This window comes from Cynocephalus volans, chromosome 1, assembly GCF_027409185.1.
Source record: "Cynocephalus volans isolate mCynVol1 chromosome 1, mCynVol1.pri, whole genome shotgun sequence".
Taxonomy (NCBI): domain Eukaryota; kingdom Metazoa; phylum Chordata; class Mammalia; order Dermoptera; family Cynocephalidae; genus Cynocephalus; species Cynocephalus volans.
Window position 1 is genome coordinate 198,382,638 of NC_084460.1, and position 25,421 is coordinate 198,408,058.

General features: G+C 48.8%; 1 protein-coding gene across 2 annotated transcripts in view; it reads right to left on the reverse strand.

Annotated features, from left to right (window-relative positions):
* Positions 1–2,764: 2,764 nt before the first annotated feature.
* The window catches only part of STEAP3 (STEAP3 metalloreductase), a 38,524-nt gene continuing 15,867 nt past the window's right edge, over positions 2,765–25,421 (reverse strand). For both annotated transcript variants that reach the window (XM_063112053.1, XM_063112045.1), the window contains exons 2-5: positions 21,835–22,334; positions 19,681–20,208; positions 13,705–13,869; positions 2,765–7,108 (exon numbers count right to left, since the gene is read on the reverse strand). In XM_063112053.1, the coding sequence (XP_062968123.1) occupies positions 6,827–7,108; positions 13,705–13,869; positions 19,681–20,208; positions 21,835–22,314 (1,455 nt within the window). In that variant the 5' untranslated portion in view covers positions 22,315–22,334 and the 3' untranslated portion in view covers positions 2,765–6,826. The remainder of the gene's footprint in view (positions 7,109–13,704; positions 13,870–19,680; positions 20,209–21,834; positions 22,335–25,421) is intronic.

Genomic DNA, 25,421 nt, shown 5'->3' on the forward strand with positions numbered 1-25,421 from the left:
CTTTTTTTGCATTGGCTAGGACCTCTGGTACAATCTTATTTTTTTATTTTATTTTATTTTTTTATTTTTTCTTAATTTTATTTTATCGATATACAATGTGGTTGATTATTGTGGCCCATTACCGATACCTCCCTCCCTCCTCTTTGTCCCCCCTCCCTCCCGACAATGTCCTTTCTGTTTGCTTGTCATAACAACTTCAAGGAATTGTAGTTGTTATGTCTTCTCCCCCCCCCCCAGTTTTTTTTTTGTGTGTGTGAATTTATTTATTTATTTTTAGCTCCCACCAATAAGTGAGAACATGTGGTATTTCTCTTTCTGTGCCTGACTTGTTTCACTTAATATAATTCTCTCAAGGTCCATCCATGTTGTTGAAATGGCAGTATTTCATTCGTTTTTATAGCTGAGTAGTATTCCATTGTGTAGATATACCACATTTTCCGTATCCACTCATCCGATGATGGACATTTGGGCTAGTTCCAACTCTTGGCTATTGTAAAGAGTGCTGCAATGAACACTGGGGAACAGGTATACCTTCGACTTGATGATTTCCATTCCTCTGGGTATATTCTCAGCAGTGGGATAGCCGGGTCATATGGCAGATCTATCTGCAATTGTTTGAGGAACCTCCATACCATTTTCCATAGAGGCTGCACCATTTTGCAGTCCCACCAACAATGTATGAGAGTTCCTTTTTCTCCGCAACCTCGCCAACATTTATCGTTCAGAGTCTTTTGGATTTTAGCCATCCTAACTGGGGTGAGATGGTATCTCAGTGTAGTTTTGATTTGCATTTCCCGGATGCTGAGTGATGTTGAGCATTTTTTCATATGTCTGTTGGCCATTTGTATATCTTCCTTAGAGAAATGCCTACTTAGCTCTTTTGCCCATTTTTTAATTGGGTTGCTTGTTTTTTTCTTGTAAAGTTGTTTTAGTTCCTTGTATATTCTGGATATTAATCCTTTGTTAGATGTATATTTTGCAAATATTTTCTCCCACTCTGTTGGTTGTCTTTTAACTCTGTTAATTGTTTCTTTTGCTGTGCAGAAGCTCTTTAGTTTGATATAATCCCATTTGTTTATTTTTCCTTTGGTTGCCCGTGCTTTTGGGGTCGTATTCATGAAGTCTGTGTCCAGTCCTATTTCCTGAAGTGTTTCTCCTATGTTTTCTTTAAGAAGTTTTATTGTTTCAGGGTGTATATTTAATTCTTTAATCCATTTTGAGTTGACTTTAGTGTATGGTGAAAGGTGTGGGTCTAGTTTCATTCTCCTGCATATTGATATCCAGTTCTCCCAGCACCATTTGCTAAAGAGGCAGTCTCTTCCCCAGTGTATAGGCTTGGTGCCTTTGTCAAAGATCAGATGGCTGTAGGTGTGTGGGTTGATTTCTGGGTTCTCTATTCTATTCCATTGATCAGTGTGTCTGTTTTTATGCCAGTTTCTGGTACAATCTTAAATAGAAGTGGTCATAGTGGGCATCCTGTCTTGTCCTGATTTTAACTGAACTGCTACTAACATTTCACCATTAGAATGATATCTGTTATAAGTTTTTAATAGATTCTCTTTATCAGGTTAAGGAAGTTCCCTTCCATTCCTCTTTCACAAAGAGATGTTTTTTTTTTTTTTTTTAAATTATGAATGGGTATTATATTTCATCATTTGCTTTTTCCTATTGAGATCATCAAAATCTCTAATGTGGTGAATGATATTTATAGAGCTTATGTTAAATCACACTCGTATTCCTAGAATACGCCAAACTTAGTCATGATGCATGATCTTTTTATATATCACAAGATTAAGTTTGCAAGTATTTTTGTTTGGGTTTTGCATTTATGTTATGAGTGAGATTGGCCTATCATTTTCCTTTCTCATATTTCTTGTCTAGTTTTATCATCTCTCATGGCCTCATAGAATAAGCCAAGGAATAGTCCATCTTTTTTATAATTTTTGGAAGAGATTATATAAAATAGAATTATTTGTTACTTGAAAGTTCAGTAGAATTTTGCTGTAAAACCATCTGGGCCTTGGGTTTTTTGTGAGTGTATGAAAAAATTTTAAACTACTGATATAATTTCTTTAATGACTTTAGGAATATTAAGACTTTTTGTTTTCTTGAATCTATCCATTTGTCACTTTTCTGCATTCTAGGTAATTTCTGCAGCTCCATTTTAGAATTTAGTAATTTTCTCCCATCTGCTGTTAAACTCACCAAGTGAGGTCTGTTTCCAACAGTTTTTCATTTCGGAGGGTTCTGGTTTTCATCTTGCCTTATTCTTTATAGTTTCTTATTGCTTACTTATTTTTTATGACTACTTTTAATTCTTTAGATATTTAATACATTGTTACTTTATATTTGATATTCTATTCTTTGAAGTTCTTGAGGGTTGTGTTTCTGCTGATTCTTGAAACTAACTCCCCATAGAGTTAACCTCCCAAACTTGAGCATGACTCAGAGTCTTAAAATTTTTTTCTCAGGAAGCAAAGGGACCCCATTTGAAAAAGACAGAACTGACTATAACCAGCTCTAACCCCCTGACTTGGAGAGCACCCGTCAGTGACCAACAGGTGATTTTTGGACATCAGAGGGCTGAAAACTCCTCCCTCAGATCATGCTAATGCTGCCATTTTCTGCACAGGGGACTCATGAAGAGGCATGGAGCTTGCTTGTGCCTGTGCAGATGAATTAAACACGTCTGTAACTCCTCTAACTAATTACCATCCCTTGTGCCCTATACCACCCCTAACATTCTCCCACAAATATCCCATTCATCTCGCCACTGGGGAAGTGGATTTGAGAAAGATTTCTCTCATCTCCATGCTTGGCGCCCAGCAATAAACCTTTTCTCTTCTGCAAAACTCATGTCTCAGGATTTGGTTTTACTGCTTGTTGGGCAAATGAACCCCTGTTCAGTTACATTCTCAGCTATGGTTTGTTGATCTTAGATATTGATTGAGATCCAATATTTTTTTGCCCTGGTGATTTCCCTTACCTCCTGAGAGTTCAGCAGAGCCTTAAGAACTATGTCTTTTGTCTAGGAACTAGTTTTATGGCACAAAGACCCTTCAGGAAGTGAAAGCCCTAATGAATTCCCTGGTTAGGGAAAAGTTTATCTTTTGGCTAAAATTCGATTTTCGTGTAGGCTCTGCATATGGTGGGAATTATAAAAATAAGCTAGGTTTCTGGCCCAGTAAATGAAATCAACACTCAGTAAACAAGGGGTTGATTATTCACTTTATGGGAGGACTGGCAGTGGAGGTTTTTTGGTTGCCTAGTGCACTAAAGGTTCCATTTGTGATTGTTCATTTCTGAAGAGAGAAAATGAAAATGAAGCCAAAGCATTTCTGAGTAACTATTAGAGATCGAACTGAACTAAGATAAACTATCTGGAATTATTATAGAAATTGGTGGGGGAAAATAGAATTTAACTGAGCAAAAATCCACCTTGCACATTTCTCAGGAAACACAGGTATATTTCACTTTCAACAAAAATATAAAGTTTGTTTTCATTTTGTTTTATGAACTCTACCATGTTTCTCTGGCCAGCTCCCTTTTCACTTTCTCCAACAAGTATTTTTAACCTTTTCAACCCTCTTCAACCCTCAGAGCCAACCTTCTTCATTCCCTGTCACTCTCAGCAGATGGCAATGACCACTTCTCTCTCTCTCTCTCATCTTTGACTGCTCTTCTTTTCCAGAAATATTTAAAACATGCTCAGGTCAGAACCATGGAAAAATAACCAACCTTCCTTCAACCCTCGTTTGTCCCTCCAGTCACCAATCCTTTTTCTTTCCTTTACTTTACAGCCAAATCTCAAGAGTTGTCCAGAATCACTGTCTTCATTTCCTTTCTTCTTACTCATTTTCATAGGGAAGATTAGTGGGGCAGAGTGTGCGTGCACTGGTTTGCATGCTGTAGACCACAGCACAGAAGAAGCAAAGGAAGCCATTTAAGCTCTTACTGCTTGGAGTGGCCAAGGATCAATGCTATCCATGTCACCAGGAGCTTATTAGAAATGCACAGTCTTGGGCCTCACCCCAGACCGATGAATCAGAATTGCGTTTAAACCACATCCCCATGTGACTCATAAGCACACTATCATTCAAGGAGCACTGCTGCTCCTACATATGCTCAAGGCCTCAGCCTTCACACCCAGGGCAGACACCACTCCCTCCAGGAAGCCTTTCCTGTGCCTCCTCTGGCCTGGAGTCCTCCTTTAATGCCCTCAACCCAGACTTTATCACCTGGATCTCACCCATTTCCCCACTGGCTACCACTGTAGGGTCTGCATGTCTGCCACTCCAGCACAGATGATTCTGTGTTCGCATGCTGCTCGACTGAGACCAATCAGAAGTCTTGTCGAGTCAATGCATGAATGAGTGGGCAGGTGACCTGCGCAAGCGACAGAAATAAGCCTGAAGGTCACGGAAGGTTAAGTGTTTATTTTCGCTGCCTCTTAATCAAGCTCTACAAGGTAAAAACAAAATACACAGACTCTTTCAATGGCATAAATTTTAAACATCAGCCTCAGACAGTGGCATTTAGAATTTCCAGGGCACATCGGTTGAGGCACTTTTGTACCTGGAGGCACATAGAATATACTAGGCTGTGGGGAGTGACTGGCTGTCTTGGGGCTGCGGTTGCCAGCCGCCTGGTGAGGTAGGGAAGAGCAGCAGATACAGGCTCAGGGCCCCACACGGCCACCGCCTCTCATCATCTGACTGTCCAGCTGGTGGAGGACAGGCCCTCTGCTGCCGGTTCCTTCCACCCACCTGGGAACGACTTCCCTCCTGAGGGGCACCGTCAGCAGGAGGTGGGCGGGCAAGGGAGAGGAAGTACACTGGACTTTGCTCTGTTTTGGCATCTTTGGTATAAAGAGCCATTCCCTGGCCCAGGGAGGGCCGGAGAAGGAAGGCAGCTGATACCCACTGGGGTTGGGGTCATGGTGATTTGCGTTGTCCATGTCCTCCATGTTTCCCATTAGCAGGAACTGATGGGCCCTTGTTGTCATGCCAAGCGAATGCTAAACTCCGTTTCCCCTGCTCCCTTTTCAGCGAGCCTCTCTTGGGCTACAGCTGACGCTCCATCAGGGCCAATTTATGAGACAAACTTCTGCAGCCCAGCCTTGGAGCAGCAGATGGAAAATCGCGGCTTCCCCAGCACTGCCTTCTCTCCATCAGTCATGGGCCTAATGAGATATTCTCATACTGGGCTTTTTTCTTTTCCTTTCACTGAAGGACCCTAATGTGCTCCAAGACACGAGCTCATGAAGCCTCCCTGAGGGAGGCAGGGGCATCCTCACTTCGCAGCCTGTGTTCTGGTCAGCCTGCCTGTCCTGCTCTCCTCCCCATCATAAGAGGCCCTTTGGGCTGTCTGGTCAGCTCAGTTGGTTAGGCTGTGGTGGTGTAACACTGAGGTCAAGGGTTTGGATCCCCTTACCAGCCAGCTTCCCCCCACCAAAAAAAAATGTCCTCTAGCCCAGGATACCCATTGGGACCTCACCCCCTTTGTGTTCAAAGATGCTTTTTCTGGTTGGCTGATCGTCCTGGTTCTGCAGGGGGCTGGGGTCTCAGCCAAGAATAGCTATTTCTCCACAGGGGAAGTAAACCAGTTTTAGTATGAATCAGCAAGGGATGGTATATGATTGCAAGACAGATGTCCTGTGGCCCTCCCTGGCTGTGTCTAGCCTCTTGTGCTTTGGGGCAGAAGAATTTTAGGGTTGTATCTTTGGCAGAAAAGACCCTTCCAGCTGTTTGGAAATGTAACACTCCACGAGGAGGAACTTGGACCCAGTGTGGCTTTCTGGGTGCTCGGGAGGCAGGTTCTCTGCCTAGCAGCAGGGGACATTGGAAGGGGTCTCCAGTGTCTATCCATAGGACCAACTTAATGAAGACCTTTCAGCCCCCAGGCAGGGTCCAAGAAAGAGCTCAGCTCTGACGCTGAGTGAACTCATGTGTTTTTCCCTCCCCATTACAGTGATTCCTAAAGGGTCTGCTCTAGGCCTTCCTGGGAGATGTTCAAAACTAATGATTTAAAAGGTGAGAAGGCACAGTGGTTTAGAGAATGGTCATCACCAACTTAAAGGAGGGAAAGAAATTGCACTTGTTCTTGTGATGGGGTTCATTAGTGGCTCTGGCAAGAAGGTGACTTCACACTTTCACAGGAGGATCAATTTGCAGGCTCCAGGGTGACTTCTGACTTTCAGGGAAAAAATCTCCCAGCTCAGAGAGGATTGGTGGAGCAGCTTCAGCCCCAATCCACCTCTCCCACCCCTATCCAGCAAAGGACGGACCTTCAATTGGCTCCCAGGGCTCAGACTCCAGGCTCACACCCCAACCCAAGGTGAATGAGGTAGGAAGTATATCCCCCTGCTCACTGGCATCTCTTCAGCCCCATGTACCTGGGTCAGCTGCCTGCCACCATACAACCTCAGTTCTGCAAGAGCCTGGGGAAAGTAGCAAAAGGAGAGTGGGGAGGGGGTGGCCTAAATGGATCACATCCACCAAGGTACAAGCCTCTTCTGTGCAGAAAGATGGTGTGTGTGTATCTCTGCAAATGTCACAATAGCGTGATCTGCTATTCTCCTAACATATGGCACTTGCTTTTAAATATACAAGTTGAAATTTTAGGGACCCAACTGTTTGGCTAAGTAAGTATAATAATTGCAAATCCTGTTATATATACGAAATATGTGTACTTACATATCACACACACTTGTGTGTGTCATTCTAAATATTACTGCATAACTTGTGTCCCAGGTAATTTGGACCTCATACCACCACCCATTTGTATACAATCAGACTGCACTACACCGGAGCCACGTGCAGACACCTCACACAAGACTCGTCTTCTCGACCAGGGTGTGGTCTGCTGGCAGCGTGAACTTGACGGCGCCATCCTTCTCCCAGCCCCTCCGGATCTTGGCGAGTCTGCGGCTGAAGCAGGGCAGGAGGAACAGACCTTTGGCCAGGATGACGACACAGGGCACCAGCAGTGTGAGCGTGAAGGTGGGGGGCAGGTAGAACTTGTAGTGTCTCTCCTTGAAGGCGCGGGTCCAGCCATAGGTGAGCGTGTGCAGCGTGCTCAGCACCAGGGCCACGAAGCCCAACGTGGACTGCAGGGGGGAAAGAAGGCAAGGGTGAGGCCTGGCGATGACAGGCACGGCACGTGATTCTGCCCATGGCCCATCTGCTCGCCTGGCAGAGGGGAAAGAGGGCAGCTTTAGTGTTCAGGGCTATGGGTTTCAATCCCAGCCCTGTCACTCTCTACATGCATGATCTTATGATTCTACTTAAGCTTTCTGAGCCTCAGTTTCCCCAATAGAAAAGTGGAAATAATGCTTCTATGCCAAAGGTGTACAAGGATTGATTGACTCACACAGATTGGGTAAGATAATGATGCTTTTTCCCCAGCTGTGTTATTTGTAGCTCTAGTGACTGCCAGATGTACATTTTAATGTATATCAGAGTAACAAGTGTCTGCCAGCATACCAACATCATAATTTCACAGACAATATTTGGCCTGAGTTAAGGCCAGATTAAAAAGTGAATTGATTTTAAGTTGACTTAAACACGAAGTAAATAACTTACAGGTGGCATGTGGATTTGGCACCAGCAGTGTGGCTCCCAAGCGCCTGTGTTCCAGGTGACAACCCCACATGGACGCTCTCTGTGCATGCTGGTCCTTCACCTCCTGCTTCACACTGAGTTACAAGCACCCCAAGTGGAAACCCTGCCCCCCACTCTCCCACCTAGAAGATTAGTGACCGTGGGGAGAAAAGGCCACAGTAACTCTTAACATAAAACATCTGGGCCATTTTACGACAGAGCTTCCCACCCCTTGAGTCATGTGTGGGCTTTTGTGGGTCGGTTCCAGCCAAGAGCAGCTGCTCCATCACCCCAGACATGACTTCCTGCAGGAGCCGCGATGTGAGACTGGCGGGAAGCGCTGCTCCAGCCTCTTTTGCATGCCGGGCTCTCATGGGATGCAGAGGAGGAGATCCACATTCTACTGCTGCTGCTTGTCCCACTGACTCGGGGATCCTGGGCAAGCCACTTAACTGGCCACAGTGGGAAGTAAGTGATTCCAAAAGCTACAGTCAGTGGGGGAAGAGCCGTGTAGATGCACCAGCCTCCATCCAATCCCCTGGATGAGGCAGGCGAGACAGAACAGAGGGCCCTGAGGGCTGGGTTCTGTGGGGGCAGGGAGGAGAGGCTCGGGGCATAAGTGCTGAGGGGCCACTAAGAGATTTGGGGCAGGAGAGACCCGTGTTTATCACATAAGGAATGAAAATAGCAGTGACCCACCAAGCAAGGAGCACATTTTCTCCAAAGAGACACTGCAAGGGTTTAATTTAAATGTGGCAGCATGCCAATACCCACGGTGCTCTTTATAGACTGGTTTTAAGCTTTGCACAGAGAAGCTGCAATTGGGCCTCCCGGATTTCCTTCTAGCCCAGCTTGTCAACCTCCATCCCGAGAGGCTCGGCAGAGAGATGCTGTCTGGTTTGCACTGTCCTCAGACACATTTCTAAGTGGGTCTGACTCTGCACTGTGCCTCCTGCTTACTCCTCCCTGGTATGGGGGCACTCTTAGCTTGTACCCACTCTGAGACAAACACCAGGATGGTGTACTCCAGTGAGTGAAAGAACATGGTGTGGAAGAGTTGCTTGTAATGCTTTTGCTAAATGTAACAGTAAACCTTTTCCAATGGCTGCACACTATAATTTCATAGGTTCCCAGGCATAACATTTTTGACCCCAAATAAAATACCAAATAAAATGAGAACCCCCATTCTCTATCTTTCCTAGCCATCTCTGGTTCTTCTTGGCTTTGCATCTACTTCAAGGGTCTTCTTGAAAAATCCCAGAACATCCTTAACAACTTCCTGGCTTGATGTGTCCAGTTGGGAAGGCAGGTACACTATCACCTACAGGTAATGCATGTGTCATTTTAATGCGGTCAGCCCCCAAAGGAAGCCTTCTTGACTGTGAGCCACGTGTAACAAGATCCTTGTCACTTCCAGAAGTGTCTATTAAGAATTTCAAATCTCGGGCCAGCCCATGGCTTACTTGGGAGAGTGTGGTGCTGATAACACCAAGGCCACGGGTTCAGATCCCTGTATAGGGATGGCCAGTTAGCTCGCTTGGGAGAACCTGGGGCTGACAACACCAAGTCCAGGGTTAAGATCCCCTTACCAGTCATCTTTAAAAAAAAAAAAAAAGAAAGAATTTGAAATCTCCTGCAACTTCTGAGCCACACCAACTTTTTCTAAATTCTGATCTCTTGTTATGGAAGACTGGAGTTAAAAAGGTCCCCAGCACTGACCACTGGGAATAAGTCTTGGACACCCTGATGTCCCCCAAGCAGGTGCGTGGCCCCAAGCTGTTGGCCTTTCCACCCCTACTTGTTGTGGAGTTATTGGAGTTGCTGAAATGTCTGGGAAGTGAGTTTTATCCCTAGGAGTGTATCTGTTGGGGACTGTGGTTTTTAAACCTGGGTGTGCATTAAAATCACCTGGGGAGCTTGGGAAAATTATTAGCGCCCAAGCCCCACCCCCAGAAATTCAGATTAAATTGGCTTGGGGTGGGGCTCAGGCATCTGTTGTTTTTAAAAGTTCAGCAGATGATGCTAATTTGCAGCCAGGACTAAATCACTAATTTAGGGGACTCTCACCACCCACGCCTTGCTAGCGTCAGGGTGGGAAGTCCACATGTATCCCTCTGCCCAGGCCTTAATCTGTTCTTTAGACAAAGCCCCACAGAGGGTCTTCAGGTGCCTACACTCTGCATCATGGGGCTTTCCTGATGGTGCAGCAATGAGAACCCACCCAGGCCTAGGGAGCAAGCCCTGGAGGCCCTAGTGAGGCTTCAGCATTTCCCTCCGTTGACATGCCCTGTAATTCCAGTGTTTGGGCCCTGGGGGCTAGTGTCCCCAGCCCTAATCTGTAGAGTGATGGATTGTGCTGGCATGTGGGGGACTGCATGGGTACGGTGTGGAGACTGCTCTTAAGCCCACCAGCAGCAGTCAGCTCCTCCCGTCCATACATCCTCAGCTATTTGCCATCCAAAATCCTATGGTGCAGGAAGCCCCAGCCTTGGGTTAATGGTTCACAGCGAGTCTGACAGCCAAAGGCCAGCCAATAACAAAAGGCCCTTTGTCCAATTCCAATGGGATGCCTGGATGATTCCAGTGAGTTTGTTTTCCTAAAACTCCCTTCTTGGGAACAATTAAAAAATCCCAGAACAGCCAAAGAAGGCCAAAAGAAGCGGAGGGATTGTCATGGAGCAATTAATAACCCCAACAAGCTAGGATCATTTTTATTACACGTAAGCTTGTTAGCAAAAAAGAAACAGCCAGGTCGTCGGTGGCTCCTGCTGGTGCTCAATTACTGTGGCGTGAAGGGCTTTGGACAATCACTCACAAAGCTGGGGTCAGGCTGGTCTGTCATTTTTTCAGGCAGGTGGTTGAAGTGGGCAAGGTCACAGAAGTTGCTCTAACTCTGGGACAACTTAGGAGCTAAGAGCTGAACCCTAATTTTTCTGTGCAAGGGAGCTGCTCCGACCTGGGTATTTTGCAATTTAACGATATTTAATGGGCTGAATTAAGAGCACTTAATGGGCTCAATTAGCACAGCAGAACCAAACCAAAGCAACACCCAAAGAAACACAAACCAAAATTAAAAACTTTGAAAACAGCCTTGGGAACAAAAGTATAAACGTAAGCACAAGTCACCTCTCTGTGGAATCAACACAGTTTTGATGGCTTTTAGCCTAAATAAAGCATTACAAACCCTGGGCTCAGCCCGGCCCCTTGAGAACCAAAGCTGTCCCCACAGCCAGATTCTAAGCCCTGGTGGCTGCTGTAATCATGTGCGGTGGGGGTTGGGGGGAGATGGGGTCTGGGTAGCTCCTCTCTGGCTGTGTTACCTTTATGGGAGAAGGTTGCAGCTTACCTCAAAAAATCAGCAAGCTATTATTGGGTGCACATATCCTGCATTTTACATGTGCTCAGCTCCAATGCTCCTGATGGCCACATGAGGTGGACACAAGCACAGGTGAGGAAGCAGAAGCTCTGACAGGTTAAGAGGCTTGTCTGATGGTGCAGGGCTGGTACATTGGGGTCTTAGGAAAACAAACGTGAACCCCAGGTCTGCTGGCTCCACTACCTGCATTCCCTCCTCTGGAGTGAGCTGCCATGTGCTGCAGCATATGCACCTATAAGTCACCCGGGGAGCTGCAAAAATAGACTTCCAGGGTCATCCCTGAGCATTAGAGTCCATGGTGAGGGGGGACAGAGGTGGGCCTGGGGATCTGTATTTCTCCAGGACTGCTCTGTGCCTTCAAACCTTTTTGACGGAAGCTCACTGTAAGAATTGCATTTTATCTGCCCAGTAGACAACCAGGTACAGTATATTGCATATGTATATATAACTACCAAATAAACTGAAAAAATATCCTTACAACATGCGAAGCACTTTGATGTTTTCTTTGCCATTATATTCTATTTAATTTTTAAAATGCTGGTTGTGACTCACTAAATCGACTGCATGACCCACTGAGTGTCCACCATAGTTTGCCAACACTGACCCGGACCAGTCTGATGCCCAGGTTTGGAGTCTCCTGTCCTTTGTCTCACTGCCTCCTACTGAACTCACAAATGGTTGCTTGGTGGCTTAGTCAGGCATCATGGAAATGTGAACAGATATCCTAGGAATAATAGCAAAATGCTTTTTATTTTTGGCTTGCATATATCTTTCACTGTGGGTCACAAAATCCCTGTAGAGCATTAACTCCTTTTTTTTTTGGCTGCTGGCCAATAGAGGGATCTGAACCCTTGACCTTGGTGTTATAACACTGCACGCTAATCAACTGAGCTATACTTCCCAGGAGTGTGAACTGAGGCTCTGGGAATGGATATGATCTGCCCATGGTTACAGAGCAGGGACAGGGGCAGGCAGAGCTCGAACCCAGCCTTCCTGGGTGCTGACAGTGCCTCCTTCCTAAGAGCATTCTCGAGAGACAGAACATTTGGGGGTTTTTGTAGATGGAATGTGGGTATTTGATTTCCACAAGTAAAATCCTGCGTTTCTACCCATCTGCCATCCCTGCTCTTGCAGTGGCAGAAGGACTTTCGAATTTGTATCTTGACTCTTTAATATGTAAAGTGAAGCACTGCTGCTGGGGTCCCAGTCAGCTTTTGCTAACAAAATCAAATCCACTGGCTTTCTCCAGCAGCCAGAGCCAGGGCATGTAATCTACGGCTGCTTAAGGGAACAACTTTCTGGTGAGAGGTGCAACCTGCAGTCTATTTTAATTGTGGATAAACCAGGCACACAGGATACTCCAGGTGGGAACAGGAAAATCCGAGATTTGGGTGTGAGACACATGGGGATTAGTGGCGGATAAATAAAATTCCTTTCCCTCCTCTTATGCAAGCATGTGGTAGCCCTGAGCACTCCTCCAGGGATCTTCCGAGATGAGAACTAACGAGATCCAGAAACAGACACTAAAAAACAACCACAAGTGTGTTTTGTCCTAAGGTATGTTAAGGGTCCCCAATCAGGAACAAGTAATGTGGATTACACAAGAACATTACACTGTTACTGTCCCTCTGAGTCCTGTACTGCGTCCTCACCGCACAGAGAAAATACCGACAGATTTCTGTCGACAGTGGGGGTGGATACAATAGCTGTTCTCTGCCCTGATGCAATACAGTGGCAGGACTGAGCATTAGTCAGCTCCCATCTACGGGAGGGGATGAGTTAATCCGCCAACACTGACCATGCACTCCATGGAGAACAGTGGGAGATTCCACGGCAATATAAGAAATGTCCCCATTTCGGCTGTTGTAATAATTGAAATGTGGCCCTGCCTGTCTCGTTCCCGAGTGCATCCCAGGCCTAGCATGATGCCTGGCAGGCAATAAGTGCTCAACACGCATTTGTTGAATGAACAAATGCATAAAGAACCTTTTAGCCAGAAGCAGCATTTCCCAGAGTGTGTTCTGTGGAGCGCTGATAGCTGTTGTCTGAAAAAAAAGAAAAAGGGAGCAGGTGCCAAAGCTCAAATGAGTCTGGTTAACAAAGGTTTGCTTCTTTTAGACGTTATTAGAATCTTTGATGTGCCAAAGTGCATAGTGAGTCTCTTGGGAGGGAGCAAATCTTTTCTCAAATTTATTTGACTACAGACCTCCTTTTCTCTAGATTTTTCACAGGAATGGTGTCCTTTGTGAAATGTGGTCTCATCCCCTATAAACTGGAGATCCTAATGCTCACTTCCCATCTGCCCTGCATGAATTGAGGGGGTAAAAGGAACAACAGACTGGGTTGAGATGAGGGTGTGGGGTGGTGGGCAAAGCTCATTCACTAGCTCTCCAACTCCTGCCTAGACCAGCAAGGAATTTTACTCAGGAAGTTCAAGAATTGTAGACACTGATAATACTTGATCCAAGATTCAGTGTTCAGTCCTCTAATTTGCCACATGCCTATATCTGGGTTTCCCAGATGTCAGGAGGATGAGCTTGTCCCAGGCAGCCCCTTTATCAAGAGGCTTGAAGAACCCCAGGTTGGGAAGGCCCCAGCATCTGACCAAGTAGTCCTGCTGTACGAATGATCAAAGCTGAGGCAACTTGAGGAGGAGGAGATGCTTGCACATGAGAGGAGGGCTGGGGCCAAGCTGAGGCTCGCTAGCAGAGGGGAAACCTACTTTACCTGAACGAAGCTGAACTCCCTCCAGTTGAGTGAGTTTGCAATGGATGGCAGTGAGGTGACAGCCAGCAGGGAGAGTGTGCCGAGGGCCAGCACTCCCAGGGAGAGGTATATCTCCATCCGCCAGACTTCCTCCTCGTCCCAGAGGTGGCTCTTGTTGGCCAAGACCTGACAGGGATGGAAGGAAAACTGTGAGCACTGTGGCAAAGGCCGGTGCCCTGGGATGTGGGCGTGCACGTGCTTAAGGACAGGAGAAACAGCAACAGCTAACATTTGCGCCCCACCTTACATGTGCCTGGCTCAGTCCCAAGCGCTTCTCAGTTTATCTTCATGACCACCTCACTATCATCCCATTTGACAGATGACAGAAACGAGGCCAAAAGATCAAGTCACTCTCTCAAGCTCACACATAGCTCATTGAGGCAGAGTTGGCATCAGCACCCATGTGGTTTGGCTCCAAAGACTTGGGCTCCCTGTGGCTTTCACGCATCTGCCTGGGGCCAGCCAACCAGAATGGTCACACCAGCCAAGAGGGAGGAGTCAGAGAAGTCTGCAAGAAATACAGACCGTTCAAGTGCGACTCTATCATATGGTTTTCTGGTCCCTGAATCCCATGTCAGGAGAGATGCACTATTCCAGTTCTGAGTCCCCTCACCCAGATGGGCCCAGCCTCTGCTGGCTGCCTCCCCTCTCAGCCTGCCTCACCCTGGACCCCTTGTCTTCCTGGTCCCCCAAGCTGCCCTGTCACTGGCTCACACTCAGGACACACAAAGACACACACAGACACTGACCCACCCAACACTCCTGACGCAAAGCCCCCATACTTCCACCTCCCACCCAGTTCTCCATTTCTGCCTGAGGCATATAGCTTTGGCTCAACTGTTGCCAGGCAACAGAGGCTGCCATCCAATCACCAAGCAGCTGAGCACTTTTGAAGCACCTACTGTGTGCCAGGCCCTGGGCTGCAGAGAACAAGGGTACCTGACCTCACAGAGCTCTGGGCTTCCCCACTGAACTCCAGGGATGCATAAATCAGGGAGCTCTATGAGCCCAGAGACTTCTCCTCCTCTGCCCCCCCTGGAGTGCCCTTGAAGCTGAGACCCCCAGCCCGGCCAACACTTGCACAGCACACGCGCAAGAAAGAGCTTTTATCAAGGTCCTTCCATTAGAACCGTTGTTTCCCAGCTAGACCAAGTAGCAGGGTTCCTGGAAGTCAAGGTGTTCTCTGAGAAACGCCACGAAACGCTGGTACTTTAATTCTACCAGCAGAACAAGAAACAGTATTTCCCTTAGAAAATGTGACTATGCTTTAGTAGGCAGGTCTGTGCCTCTCAAAACAGAATGACTCATACAGGTTTTTTCAGACACTATTTCAGCAGGAAAAAAATAATGTAAGCCCAGTTACCAGATAAAATATTAAAAATGAATCCAGTGGGCTGAGCAAAAAATGGTTGAAAAGCTTATGAGAGAAAGTATAAAGAAACTGAGGAAATGCCGTCTATTGGGCACTTCCTGCAATTTAGGGAAAATGACTGTTCTGTTTTAGGGCAGGCTGGCTCAATTTGGTGTCTTTAAGCCACAAGAAGACCAGAAGTCTGGGGACACAGCTTCCTGTCCCAACTGCTAGTCATGTGTGACTCTGGGCAACTCTGTCTCTGGGCCTCAGTTTCTCTACCTGAGTGATTTGGATGAAGTCGCGTTTAAAATCCTATGATTTTGCCCACTGGGGCTGAGGTCAGTCTGAGCTGGAAAGGTGTGGCTGATATTACCCTGCCGAGGCAGGGCAGAGGTCTCCTCTGTAACCGCCCAAAGACGTCTTACTCACACCTTGCAGTGCTAATGACTGCTGCTAAATAAGTCATTTCCTCGACGCGAGTTGTCTGTTCTTCAACTGTACCTCATTAGTCATTCCTTTCTGCGTTTTGGGAAGATCAGGCAGTTAATGTCACAAGTCAGAGTTTGGATGATTACACACATATACCACATTTGCTTGCAAAATGTCTTGTTTTTTTCCTCTAATATTTCCACTCTACAGTGACGCTGGGGAGGGTGAGGTGGGCAAGGGAGCAGCAGAGGGTGACGAACCTGCACGAGGACCTGAACCCCACCACCTTTACAGCCTGTGAGACTCGTACCCAACCCACTAAAACACAGAGCTGTACTCAAAGCTCCCAGAGCTGCACACGGCTAGCCGGAGCGTAGATTTAACAGCTCTTCACCCTCCTTGTGATTCTCTTGTGTTTAGAGCCGATCACTTGGTCACCTTGAGAACACCGAGGAGAGTGGTCAGCAGCAAGCCACAGAAGGGGCTGGCTGGTTAGCTAATTGGTTAGAGTGTGGTGCTGATAACACCAAGGTCAAGAGTTTGAATCCCTGCACTGGCCAGCCACCAAAAAAAAAAAAAAAAAAAAAAAAAAACCTCAAAAAACAAGTGCTGGAAAGATGGCATTCAGCTGTGGGATTCCCTTTCCCTTTAGGTTGAAGCTTAGACACTGAAGGACCCGGGGCGGAAGGACCAGGGAGGCTGCAGCATTAGCCCCTGTCCAGGTTCCCACAGCAGGCAGTAGATGGGAAGACAGTGGTGCCCATCCAAACCTAGAGGAGGCAGCGGCGGGGTGTGGAAGGTGGTGGAAGGAGGGCGTCTGTCCCACAGGCCTGGAGGCTGATGCCGACTCTGCCACTGGGGGCAGTCATGAGACCCTGGGCAGCCTCCTCCCTTGCTGATAGCACCACTGAATCTCTCTTGCTGTGTTATACTGCAAGGACTGAAAGGATGATTGATGCTTGTGAAATGAGTAGCATGTGGCTGGCACACAGTAGGTGCTTCGTATAGTAAGTGGCTGGTGCTGTCGTTCTTAGTGGCAGCTGGCAGTTAGACAGTTCTTGCCCCCAGCTCTGCATGCACTCCTCTTAGGAGAATGCCTGCTGTTGGCTTCGTGGTGGGTGGCCAATTTAACAGTTGCTCCGTGGATGTGCACTGGGAAACTTGTTAGGAACCATGGTGCATGAAGTGTGGAGAAGTTGGGGAGAAGACAGCCATGCAAATAAGTGATTACAAAGTGGTGCATAAGAAAAATAACAGAAGTGTGTACACAACACAACAGGTTACAGAGGAGGGAGTGGGGAGGGGCGTAGGCTGGGGGAGCTTGCCAGAGGTACGGTTTTGAAGGAAGAACAGTTTGCCAAGCTGTCAAGGTGTCCCAGGATGGGCATTCCAGGACAAGGAGAATGAGCTCTGCCCGTTACAGGACAATATGGGACCCCAGTGTGACATGTCACAGGAGAAGTGAGGGAGATGAGGCTAGGGAGGGAGTGTGGTGCATCCTGAAGGGGCTACTATTATCCCAAGGACAGCGTGGAGGCACTGAGTGCTTTTCAGCAGTGACATGGTCAGATGTGAGTTTAGGCTGTTTCCTGCCAGCCACGTGCAGATTAGATTTGAGGTGAGGGGAGAAGGAAAACTGTGTGGGTTACACATTGTCTTTGATGTTGATCTTTGATTTTGATCTGGAAATACATCTCTAGGGAACTGCACAAGCAAATCAGAAAGCACTCTATGAATACTAGTTATTGTTGGCAATAATACTGTCAATAAACATAGTCTCAGTTTTCTCTACAGCTTGAATACAGCTCTGCCTCCAAATCTGTGGACTCAGGGGCTTTAAGGAAATCTTGGAGAAGGAGTTTCCTGTGCCCAGGCCAACCTGCTTCCTTTACCCAAGGGGCCCAGTGGGTGGAGAGCAGCCATGTGGAGGTGCCGTGGTGAGGCGGCTGAGGGCTGGGCAGGGAACCACCATGGAGGCCCTGCTATTAGGGACTGTGCCTGGTCTCAGAACCTGAGGGCATGGCTGACCCATGGCCTCTCCAGCATCTGCTTGAACATCTCCAGGTTCAGGCAACTCGCTGCTTCTGGGCTGCTGTGTGTTAAACCCCTGCCTCCCTCTTGACCATCCCTGCAGACATACCCACATCAGCCCTGATTCAGCCCTTGAGAACTCTGTAGAACAAGTTTAAGCCCCTTTGAGTGACAGGCCTGTGGTGTCTCTGTGAGTGATCCCGTCCTGTGGGAGGGATGGTTGCCTGGCAACCTTACCAAGGCCTGCAGCCCTAAAGGGCTTTGGAACTCAGGGAAAATTACCTCCCAAGCGCCCCTCTGTGCCCTGGTATTTGCATCAAGGCAAAACTGGGTTAACATAATATCAAGGAGAGTCTTGGCAGGGCAGAGAATTTACAGAAAGGCAGTCAGAGGGTGGCAGAGGGGCGGGGGCACGGGGTGAGTGGTGGTTGCCTTGTGCTCCGTGGGGGAGAGGGCATTACCTGAATAAGAAAATATCATCAAAGAGCACCAAAAAACATTAACACTAGGAGAGACCTTGATCTACACATCAGGGCCCTGAGAACAAAAATGGGGCTATAACTTGCCCAAGGTCAAGATCTTTGTTTTAATTAGTGATGCTGGAGGACAAGAGTCCAGGGTGCTGGCCTGAGGGCAACCACACCACCCACACCAGCTGAGGCAAGAGACAAGACTGTGTCATTCTGACTCATTTCTGTGGCCCCAAGGCCTGGCAGAGTAGGTGCCCAGTGAATAAGGGAATGAATGACCTGAGTTCTGAGATCATTTACTCAAATGTTAATTTGGATTTGTTTTCCTTGTGGAAAGCAGTATAGATACAAGGATGGGTCTGGAGGAGAATGGCTGGATCTGAATGCCAGCTCTGCTACTTACTGGCTCACTGACTTTGGTCAAGTGACTTAACCTCTCTGTGCCTCAGTTTTCTCATCTGTAAAATAAGGGCAGTACAGCACCTGCCTCACAGGGATGAGATAGGCGTTAAATGAATTCATAGCGGGAACGTACAGCTCTCAGAATGCAACCTGGAACACAGCTAGCTCCTTTTAAGGGTTTGTGACTATTATTTTTTCCCTTTGTCTCATTTCCATCAGACATCTTGCTTCTCTGCCCTAAGTCTGGGGTTCTTGCTTTCTCTTATGAAAGTTGGAGCCCACAGATGCACAGATGCCAGGTGTCCGTGGGTGGGAAGGATGAGGGCATTTGAGAAGCTGCCAGCAGGGAAGGAGGAGCCCCAAAAGTGAATAGAGGCTGAGGTCTGTGGTTCCCAGGCAGCAGCCCAGCCTCCCTTCCTGGTCCTCCCAGCCCCCCATCCTCTAAGAGGATGGCCACATGGTGGGCATGCCTGGAGAGGGCCCATCACCAAGGTGCTGAGCAGGATCAGGGGCTTCAGGGGCCACCTGGGCTGGAATGAGGAGTGAATAAGTGTCTCATTGGCCACAGGGCCAAACCCTATTGGGTGACTAGTGTCTTGGAGTGGGCAGGACCCAGGCACCAGCCAGCCCAGGGGCTGGAGGTAGAATTAAGTAGGCTGGAGAAAAAAAAAGGCAGTGTTGCTTGCAGATCGGAACCTGGAATTAAGAATCAAGCCCTGTAAGCCTGTAAACCAGGAGGAGCATCAGGGGCCTGTTCCTGTGGGGACAGGTGCCAGCTGATACCACCGTGTTCCCACCTGGCTGGCCTGAAAGCCCTCCACTTCTCAGGAGTCCTGCTAGCAAAGGAGCACCATATGGATTTTCTAAATGAATGAATAATGCCACTCCTCAAATAAAAAAAACCCCAAAAACCGAAACCACTCACTCCCACAGCCTTCCCCATCTCGGCTGATGGTAACTGCTATCCTTCCAGGGACTTAGACCAAAACCCAGAGTCATCCTTGACCACCCCCCACCCCATGCCCCCTGCCCCTTACATCAGCAATTCTGTGTCCTCCAGCTTTGAAATGTGCCTTCAGGACCTTCTCTCCTCTCTGCTGCTCCCATCCCATTCCCAGCCTCCACTGCCCCACATCTGGATTCCCGCACAGGCTCCTTGTTGGTCTCTCGCACCCACAGGCCACACATGGTACACAGAGCATGCTGGACAGGCAGGTGCTGCATGACAGGAGGGTGAGTGGGGGAAGGTACCTGCTCGGTGGCCAAGTTGACCAGTTCGTAGCGGTGAGAGCGGCGGAGCGGCAGGCAGAAGCTGTACAGTGCATGCAGCGCGGCGCAGAAGAAGCTGAGCAGCCCGATCTGCTTGCGGTGCTGCAGCCAGTGGTCCAGCCAGTCGGGAAAGCGGTGGTACTTGGTGCCTCGCCGCAGCTGTAGGGCAGCCGCCAGCACGCCAGGCAGGTACACCAGCGACAGCAGCACGTAGGCCACACACGGCAGTGTGGTGTTGACCACGGACACGGGCAGCTTGTAGAACTTATTCTTGCCCTCCTGCATGTAGGGCTGCAGCACATCCCGGATGAAGTTATAGGCATAGAAACAGATGAAGAGTCCCAGGGCCAGAAGGGTGGGCACCTTCCAGCCCGGGAGGAGGCGCAGGGGCATGGCCTCCACCTCCCGGGCCGATGCCAGGGTTCCCATGTCCACGGGAGTGAAGCCCATGGCGTGCACCATCTCCGAGACAGCACGCTTGGCTTCTGGCTGGTCACTGCAGATGGGCACCTGTGGGAAGCAAGGACAGGGGTGGTCAGAGGGGGCCACAGGAGTGGACAAGGTCTCAGCAAGCACCGGGGCCAAACTCCTCCCTGAGCAGCTGAGGAAACCGAGGCCCGGAGGCAGGGACTTGTCCAAGTGAGCTTCCAGTTAACAGTGCAGCTGGGAGCAGAATGTGGCTCTGACTACCAGGCCAGGGGTCTTTCCCCACGGTGAGGCCCACTACTCAAGGAGAGAAAGGGCTCTCAGTGAGCGACTTGCCAGCTCACTGACATCAGCAGCCACAGACAAAGTACCCATCTAGGCAGCTCTGGAACAGCTGCTTCAGAGGGCTGTAGCATGTCCAGGACATGCTTGGCAATATGTTTTGCACACTGCCCAGAAGGTGCAGCTGTGGCTGCAGCTCCATCCCTCAGTCCAGAAATGTCCCCTTTGATGATGTCCCTCAGCTGCACAGAGCCCTCATCCAATGCATGAGGCCTCCCTCAGGCCAGCCCAGCCTGCCATCTCAGCTTTGAAGCCTGCAACTCGCCACCACGGGCTCCTACTGCAGGCACATTGGAGTCCTCGGAGCCCAAGCACATTGTGGGCCTTGCTGACACTGCTGTGGTCAGTGTGATCTCTCTACACTGACTGAGCACCTACTATGTGCTGGACTTTACATACATGATCTCTCGGCCCTGCCACAAGACTGCAAGTAGTTTCTATTGAGCCCATTTTTCAGATGCAGGAACTGAGGTCTGGGAGCATTGTTTGTAACCTATCTCTGTGCCTCAGCCTGACAACATGCAGTGGGCTCAGGTCAAAGCCCACCTTGAAGTCTTCTCCAGCCAGCCTGCTTGCTCTGTTGCCTCCCGGCCCTGCACCCAATACTCGCCCACTGTTCCTGGCCAGTCCATACACAGGAGTCCTGTGATGCAGCCTGCATTTAAGGCCCTGTAGTCAGGGCTGGCGGGGCACTATAGACTCTCCCACAGAGCTGACACCTGGGCCAGACTCACTGGTGGAAGTTCTCACACACACAGTCTGGCATTCTTCCTCCAGGAAAATGCAGGGGCCTTCTGGCATTAAAAACCACCTTGTCTTGGTAAAAGCTCCTCCTGCCGAGAAATTTATCGGCTATGGCTGTTCTGGGGAACCATTATCCAGCCCCAGAAAAACCTGTTGTTAGCTTATTCTGAGAAATCTATTCAGTTCTTGGAAGCCCTTGGAATAAAAAGATAAAGTTTGGGACATGCCTGCTTTCTCAAGGCCTGCCCCATAAGTGTGTTACTTTTCTCTTTCTGAGTCCAATTCTAAAAGCAAAGTCTCCCACCTCCTTGAATCCAAATAGTAAAAAGCTATCCACATTTTCCTCCTTGTTGCCTAGGAAACTCAGTTACTAGAGCAGAAAGAATATGAGTTTCAGATCCATATTAACTAGGTTCAAATCCCAACTCAGTGGCTGTGTGATTTTGAATAAGTAAGACCATTAACATCTCTGCACTTGTTTCCTGCTGTGTAAATTGGAACTTTGAGGTAACATGAGATTAGCGGAGACAATGTATGTAAAAAGCCTGGCATGCTGATGGTCCTCAATGAAGATTAGCCATTTATACTTATTGTTATGATGGTTGTTATTCTCCGTGAACCTACCTGCCTATTCCCATCCCTTGGGCCAGACAGCAGGGTCCAGGCGGAGATGACGTTGAAGGCCTTGACCACCGTGCAGTTGGGGAAGAGGGAGGCCAGGTACTCAGCATTGGACTCCCGATGCCCGAGGTGCTCCTGCTCTGTGGGGTTGCTCACATCCACCAGGATCTTGCCGGCTAGCTGGTCACTGAGACCACACAGTGAGGAATAGTGCTCCCGGAACACAGCCACAAAGATGACCTCTGGGGAGCTCACTGCCTCCGCCTGGAAAGTCACGTGGGCCGCTGAGGGAAACAGCCAGGCAGTGCGTTTGGGGTTACGGCTGCCCACCACCACGCTGAAGCCAGAGCCCAGCAGGCGTGTGGCCAGGGAGCGGGCAAAGTCCCCGCTGCCCAGGATGCCCGCTTTGGGGACCTCACTGGGGGCTTCAGCAAGGCTGCTGTTACTGTCCACCAGGTGGCGGCTGATCAGTGGCTTGTCCATGTCTCCCGATGTTTTGGTGGCTGCAAGAGAGAAGGAAGGAGCTGGTCAGTGGGGAGCTCCTGGACTACCCTTCCCGCCCCTCCCTCCTCTTGTCCATTGTAATTGCACGACGGTCAAACATTCACCCAGCAGGCGTTCACTGAGTGCCAGCACCAGCAGGACAAGCTGAGCAAGGTCAGCCCCCACCCCAAGGAGGGCACAGATTCAGGAAGAGGAGAGAGGACTTCTGCCCTCCACGCTTGGTCCTTCCTGCTGAACTGTTTGCTTGGGACAAATCAGCAGGAGTGAGAGTGCTGGGAGAGAAGGGCATGGAATTTCCATGACTAATGCTAGGTAGTGCCATGCTTTTTCTCAAAATGATTATGCAGTGCAGTGTCACTAGCTGGGAGTGACCATTTAACCCCAACCTCACCATCACTGGGTATTATCTTTGATTCCCAGGAAGAGTGAACATGTTCCTCTGCTTGTTTACATTTTGCATTTGGAATAGTAACTCCCATGCTCTTCCTCAAGTAATAATGGGCAGCTTGAGGATGGGGACCTCATCTTATCTGCCTTTGGACCTCACTATTTGTCATGGGGTCTAGCACAGAAGTGGTGCCCAATGTTTGCTGAATGAATGAATGAACACTAAAACTCTGCTCTCTGATGGTAGGACTGGGGAGACATGGCAGCGAATGGGAGCCTGAGATAGGGTGGGTGCCCTGGGATCTCCTTGGCTGAGCCCGAATTATGGGTGGACATGGAGGAAACCCTGGACTTGGGCCAGGAGTCTACAGTAAACTTGGGTGTGAAAAATTATATTTTAATCGTCACCTACTTCTAACTGAAATTTGTTATTTCCTTTAAGTATGAAAGTAAGCAACAAACCACAGTAGTATTAGCAGTACCTGTCAGTTTGTCACCAATACTGACCAATGTCATATCACAAATTTAATTGTGAAAGAGTCCTCCTAATACTATCTAAACTCACCACTAATTTAAAATTATGGTAGATGTTAGACTTGCCACTAGATCTCATGCATGCACATTATTATCATACATCTTTTTAAAAAAAACACTTTAATTGTGTTTCAATGTAATTGGTTTCCTTTGTAACCCTAGGTTATTTTATTTTGTGCATGTAAGAGCATTAATTCTGAGCAGAAGTCCATGGGCTTTACCAGCCTATGGGTCCATGGGGGTTAAGAACCCCTGCCTGGAACTGGTGGGGAAGCAGGGATGGCTTTTAACGCCCTGCATGAGTGTCTGCCTCTTCCCACTTTTCCACAACACTCTCCTGGGACCCAATTAACACTGGGTGAGGGGGTGGGTTCAGAGACTAATGCAAGGGTGGAGCAGCGGGACCAGGAAGCTGTGGCCCGGCTCTGCCATGAACCAACTATGTCCTTAGACAAGTCCCTGTGCCTTTCTGAACCCCAGCTTCCTCCTTTGTCAATGGAGATCACAATCGCTGCTCTCAGATGATAAATATCCAACATGTTGGATCCCCATACTGGCCAGCTGCCAAAACAAACAAACAAAACCCCAAAAAACTGTGACATGGACCTTTTACAAAGCAGCAGCAACAGCTCCTATTTATGGATGCCTACCACGCTCCAAACACTGCTCTATGGCTTTTCCTCCAGTGACGGTCCTCTAGTCCTCACAAGAACCCAACTTAAAGAGGAGGAAACTGAGGCTCAAAGAGGTTGAGAAACTTGCTCCAGGTGGCACAGGTAAGGGAGGGAGGGAAGAACAGGATGCAGGTCTGTCACCTGGGGTCTTACTGTCTAGACAGAGGACAGTGAGCTGTGCAGAGATGCCCCACAGAGTGGCGGAGCTGGGTCACACTGGTCGAGAAGCATGGTCCTGTGGAAGGTGCTGCACTGACTATCCATTCCAAGAGTCAGGGGAACACACATCCCATCCTGACTCTGCCACAGGGCGGCAAACTCCCTTAACCTCTCGCATTATCTTAAAGGTGGTTTTGAAGCATTGCCCTGTCCCTCCCACAGGGTGGCCAGGGAATAAGTCACAGTGAGGTCATTTTTGTAGGGACCACATTTCCTGAGTCCACAGAGGGAAGGGCTACACCCGCACCAACATGTAGGCACTCGCAAGGAGGACCTCCACCCTGCGCACGCCAGACTCAAACTCCATGCAAAACGGGACAGGGCCTTTTCTGCCTGGCTCTGGGGATGTTTCCCAGGGTGGTGATGAACTACCCTTTGTAGGTGAGAATGGGCCTCCTGACCCAGCCCGTCTTGGAGCCCTCTGCCCAAGGAGGCTATGCTGGGCACCAGGAGCTGGGTGCTGGAGCCAGACTCTTACTCTGCCACGCACTGTGTCATCTTGGGCCTACCAATGCCTCCGTTTTCCTAGCTATAAAAGGGAAACAATCAAAGGACCTTCCTTATGGGCAGATTGTAAGAGTACATAAGTCAATGCAGGTAAAGCACTGGGAACAGTGCTGGGTACATCAGAAACACTCAGCAAACGTCATTCAGTCATTATGAAATACAGAATGCTGCACAAACAAAGCTCTGTACAGCAGCGGGGACAAGGCCAATGATGAGGGCAGAAGACCCTGCCAGCAGCCCTTCAGCCCTGGGGGAGAGGGAGGAAAGAGCTGGGGGACAGGGGAATCGGGGAAGGGGCTTTACAGGTGGCCTCGGTGATCCTCAATCCAGCAAAGGTGAGTGTAAACCCTCCTCAGAGACTCCAGCATCCCTGCGGTCAGCTAAGGCCGGGGTACATATACCTGGGCCTTTCCCATCACTGTCCCAGCCACTCAGAGACACCAGTCTTGCCCTGATAGGGAGGGAGCGTAACCACACCAAGGCCTGCAGACCACCCTTTCCACATTTATTAGCTATTTGGATGTTCCCAAGTAGGTCCCCTCCGGGACAGAAACCTGTCCCCTGTCTTTGCTCTCTCTTCTCCCTCCGATCTCCTTAGTAACTCTGTGCTGAACACTCTTAAGAGTATAAAGATAAGACGCGGTCCCCACTCTCAGATGGTTCACAATCTAGTGGGGGGGTGGGCGGAGAGGCTCAGATGAGACCTGTCCACCGGTGACTGAACACAGGGTGGCTAGGGATGGAGTCCAGGAACGGCACAGGCAC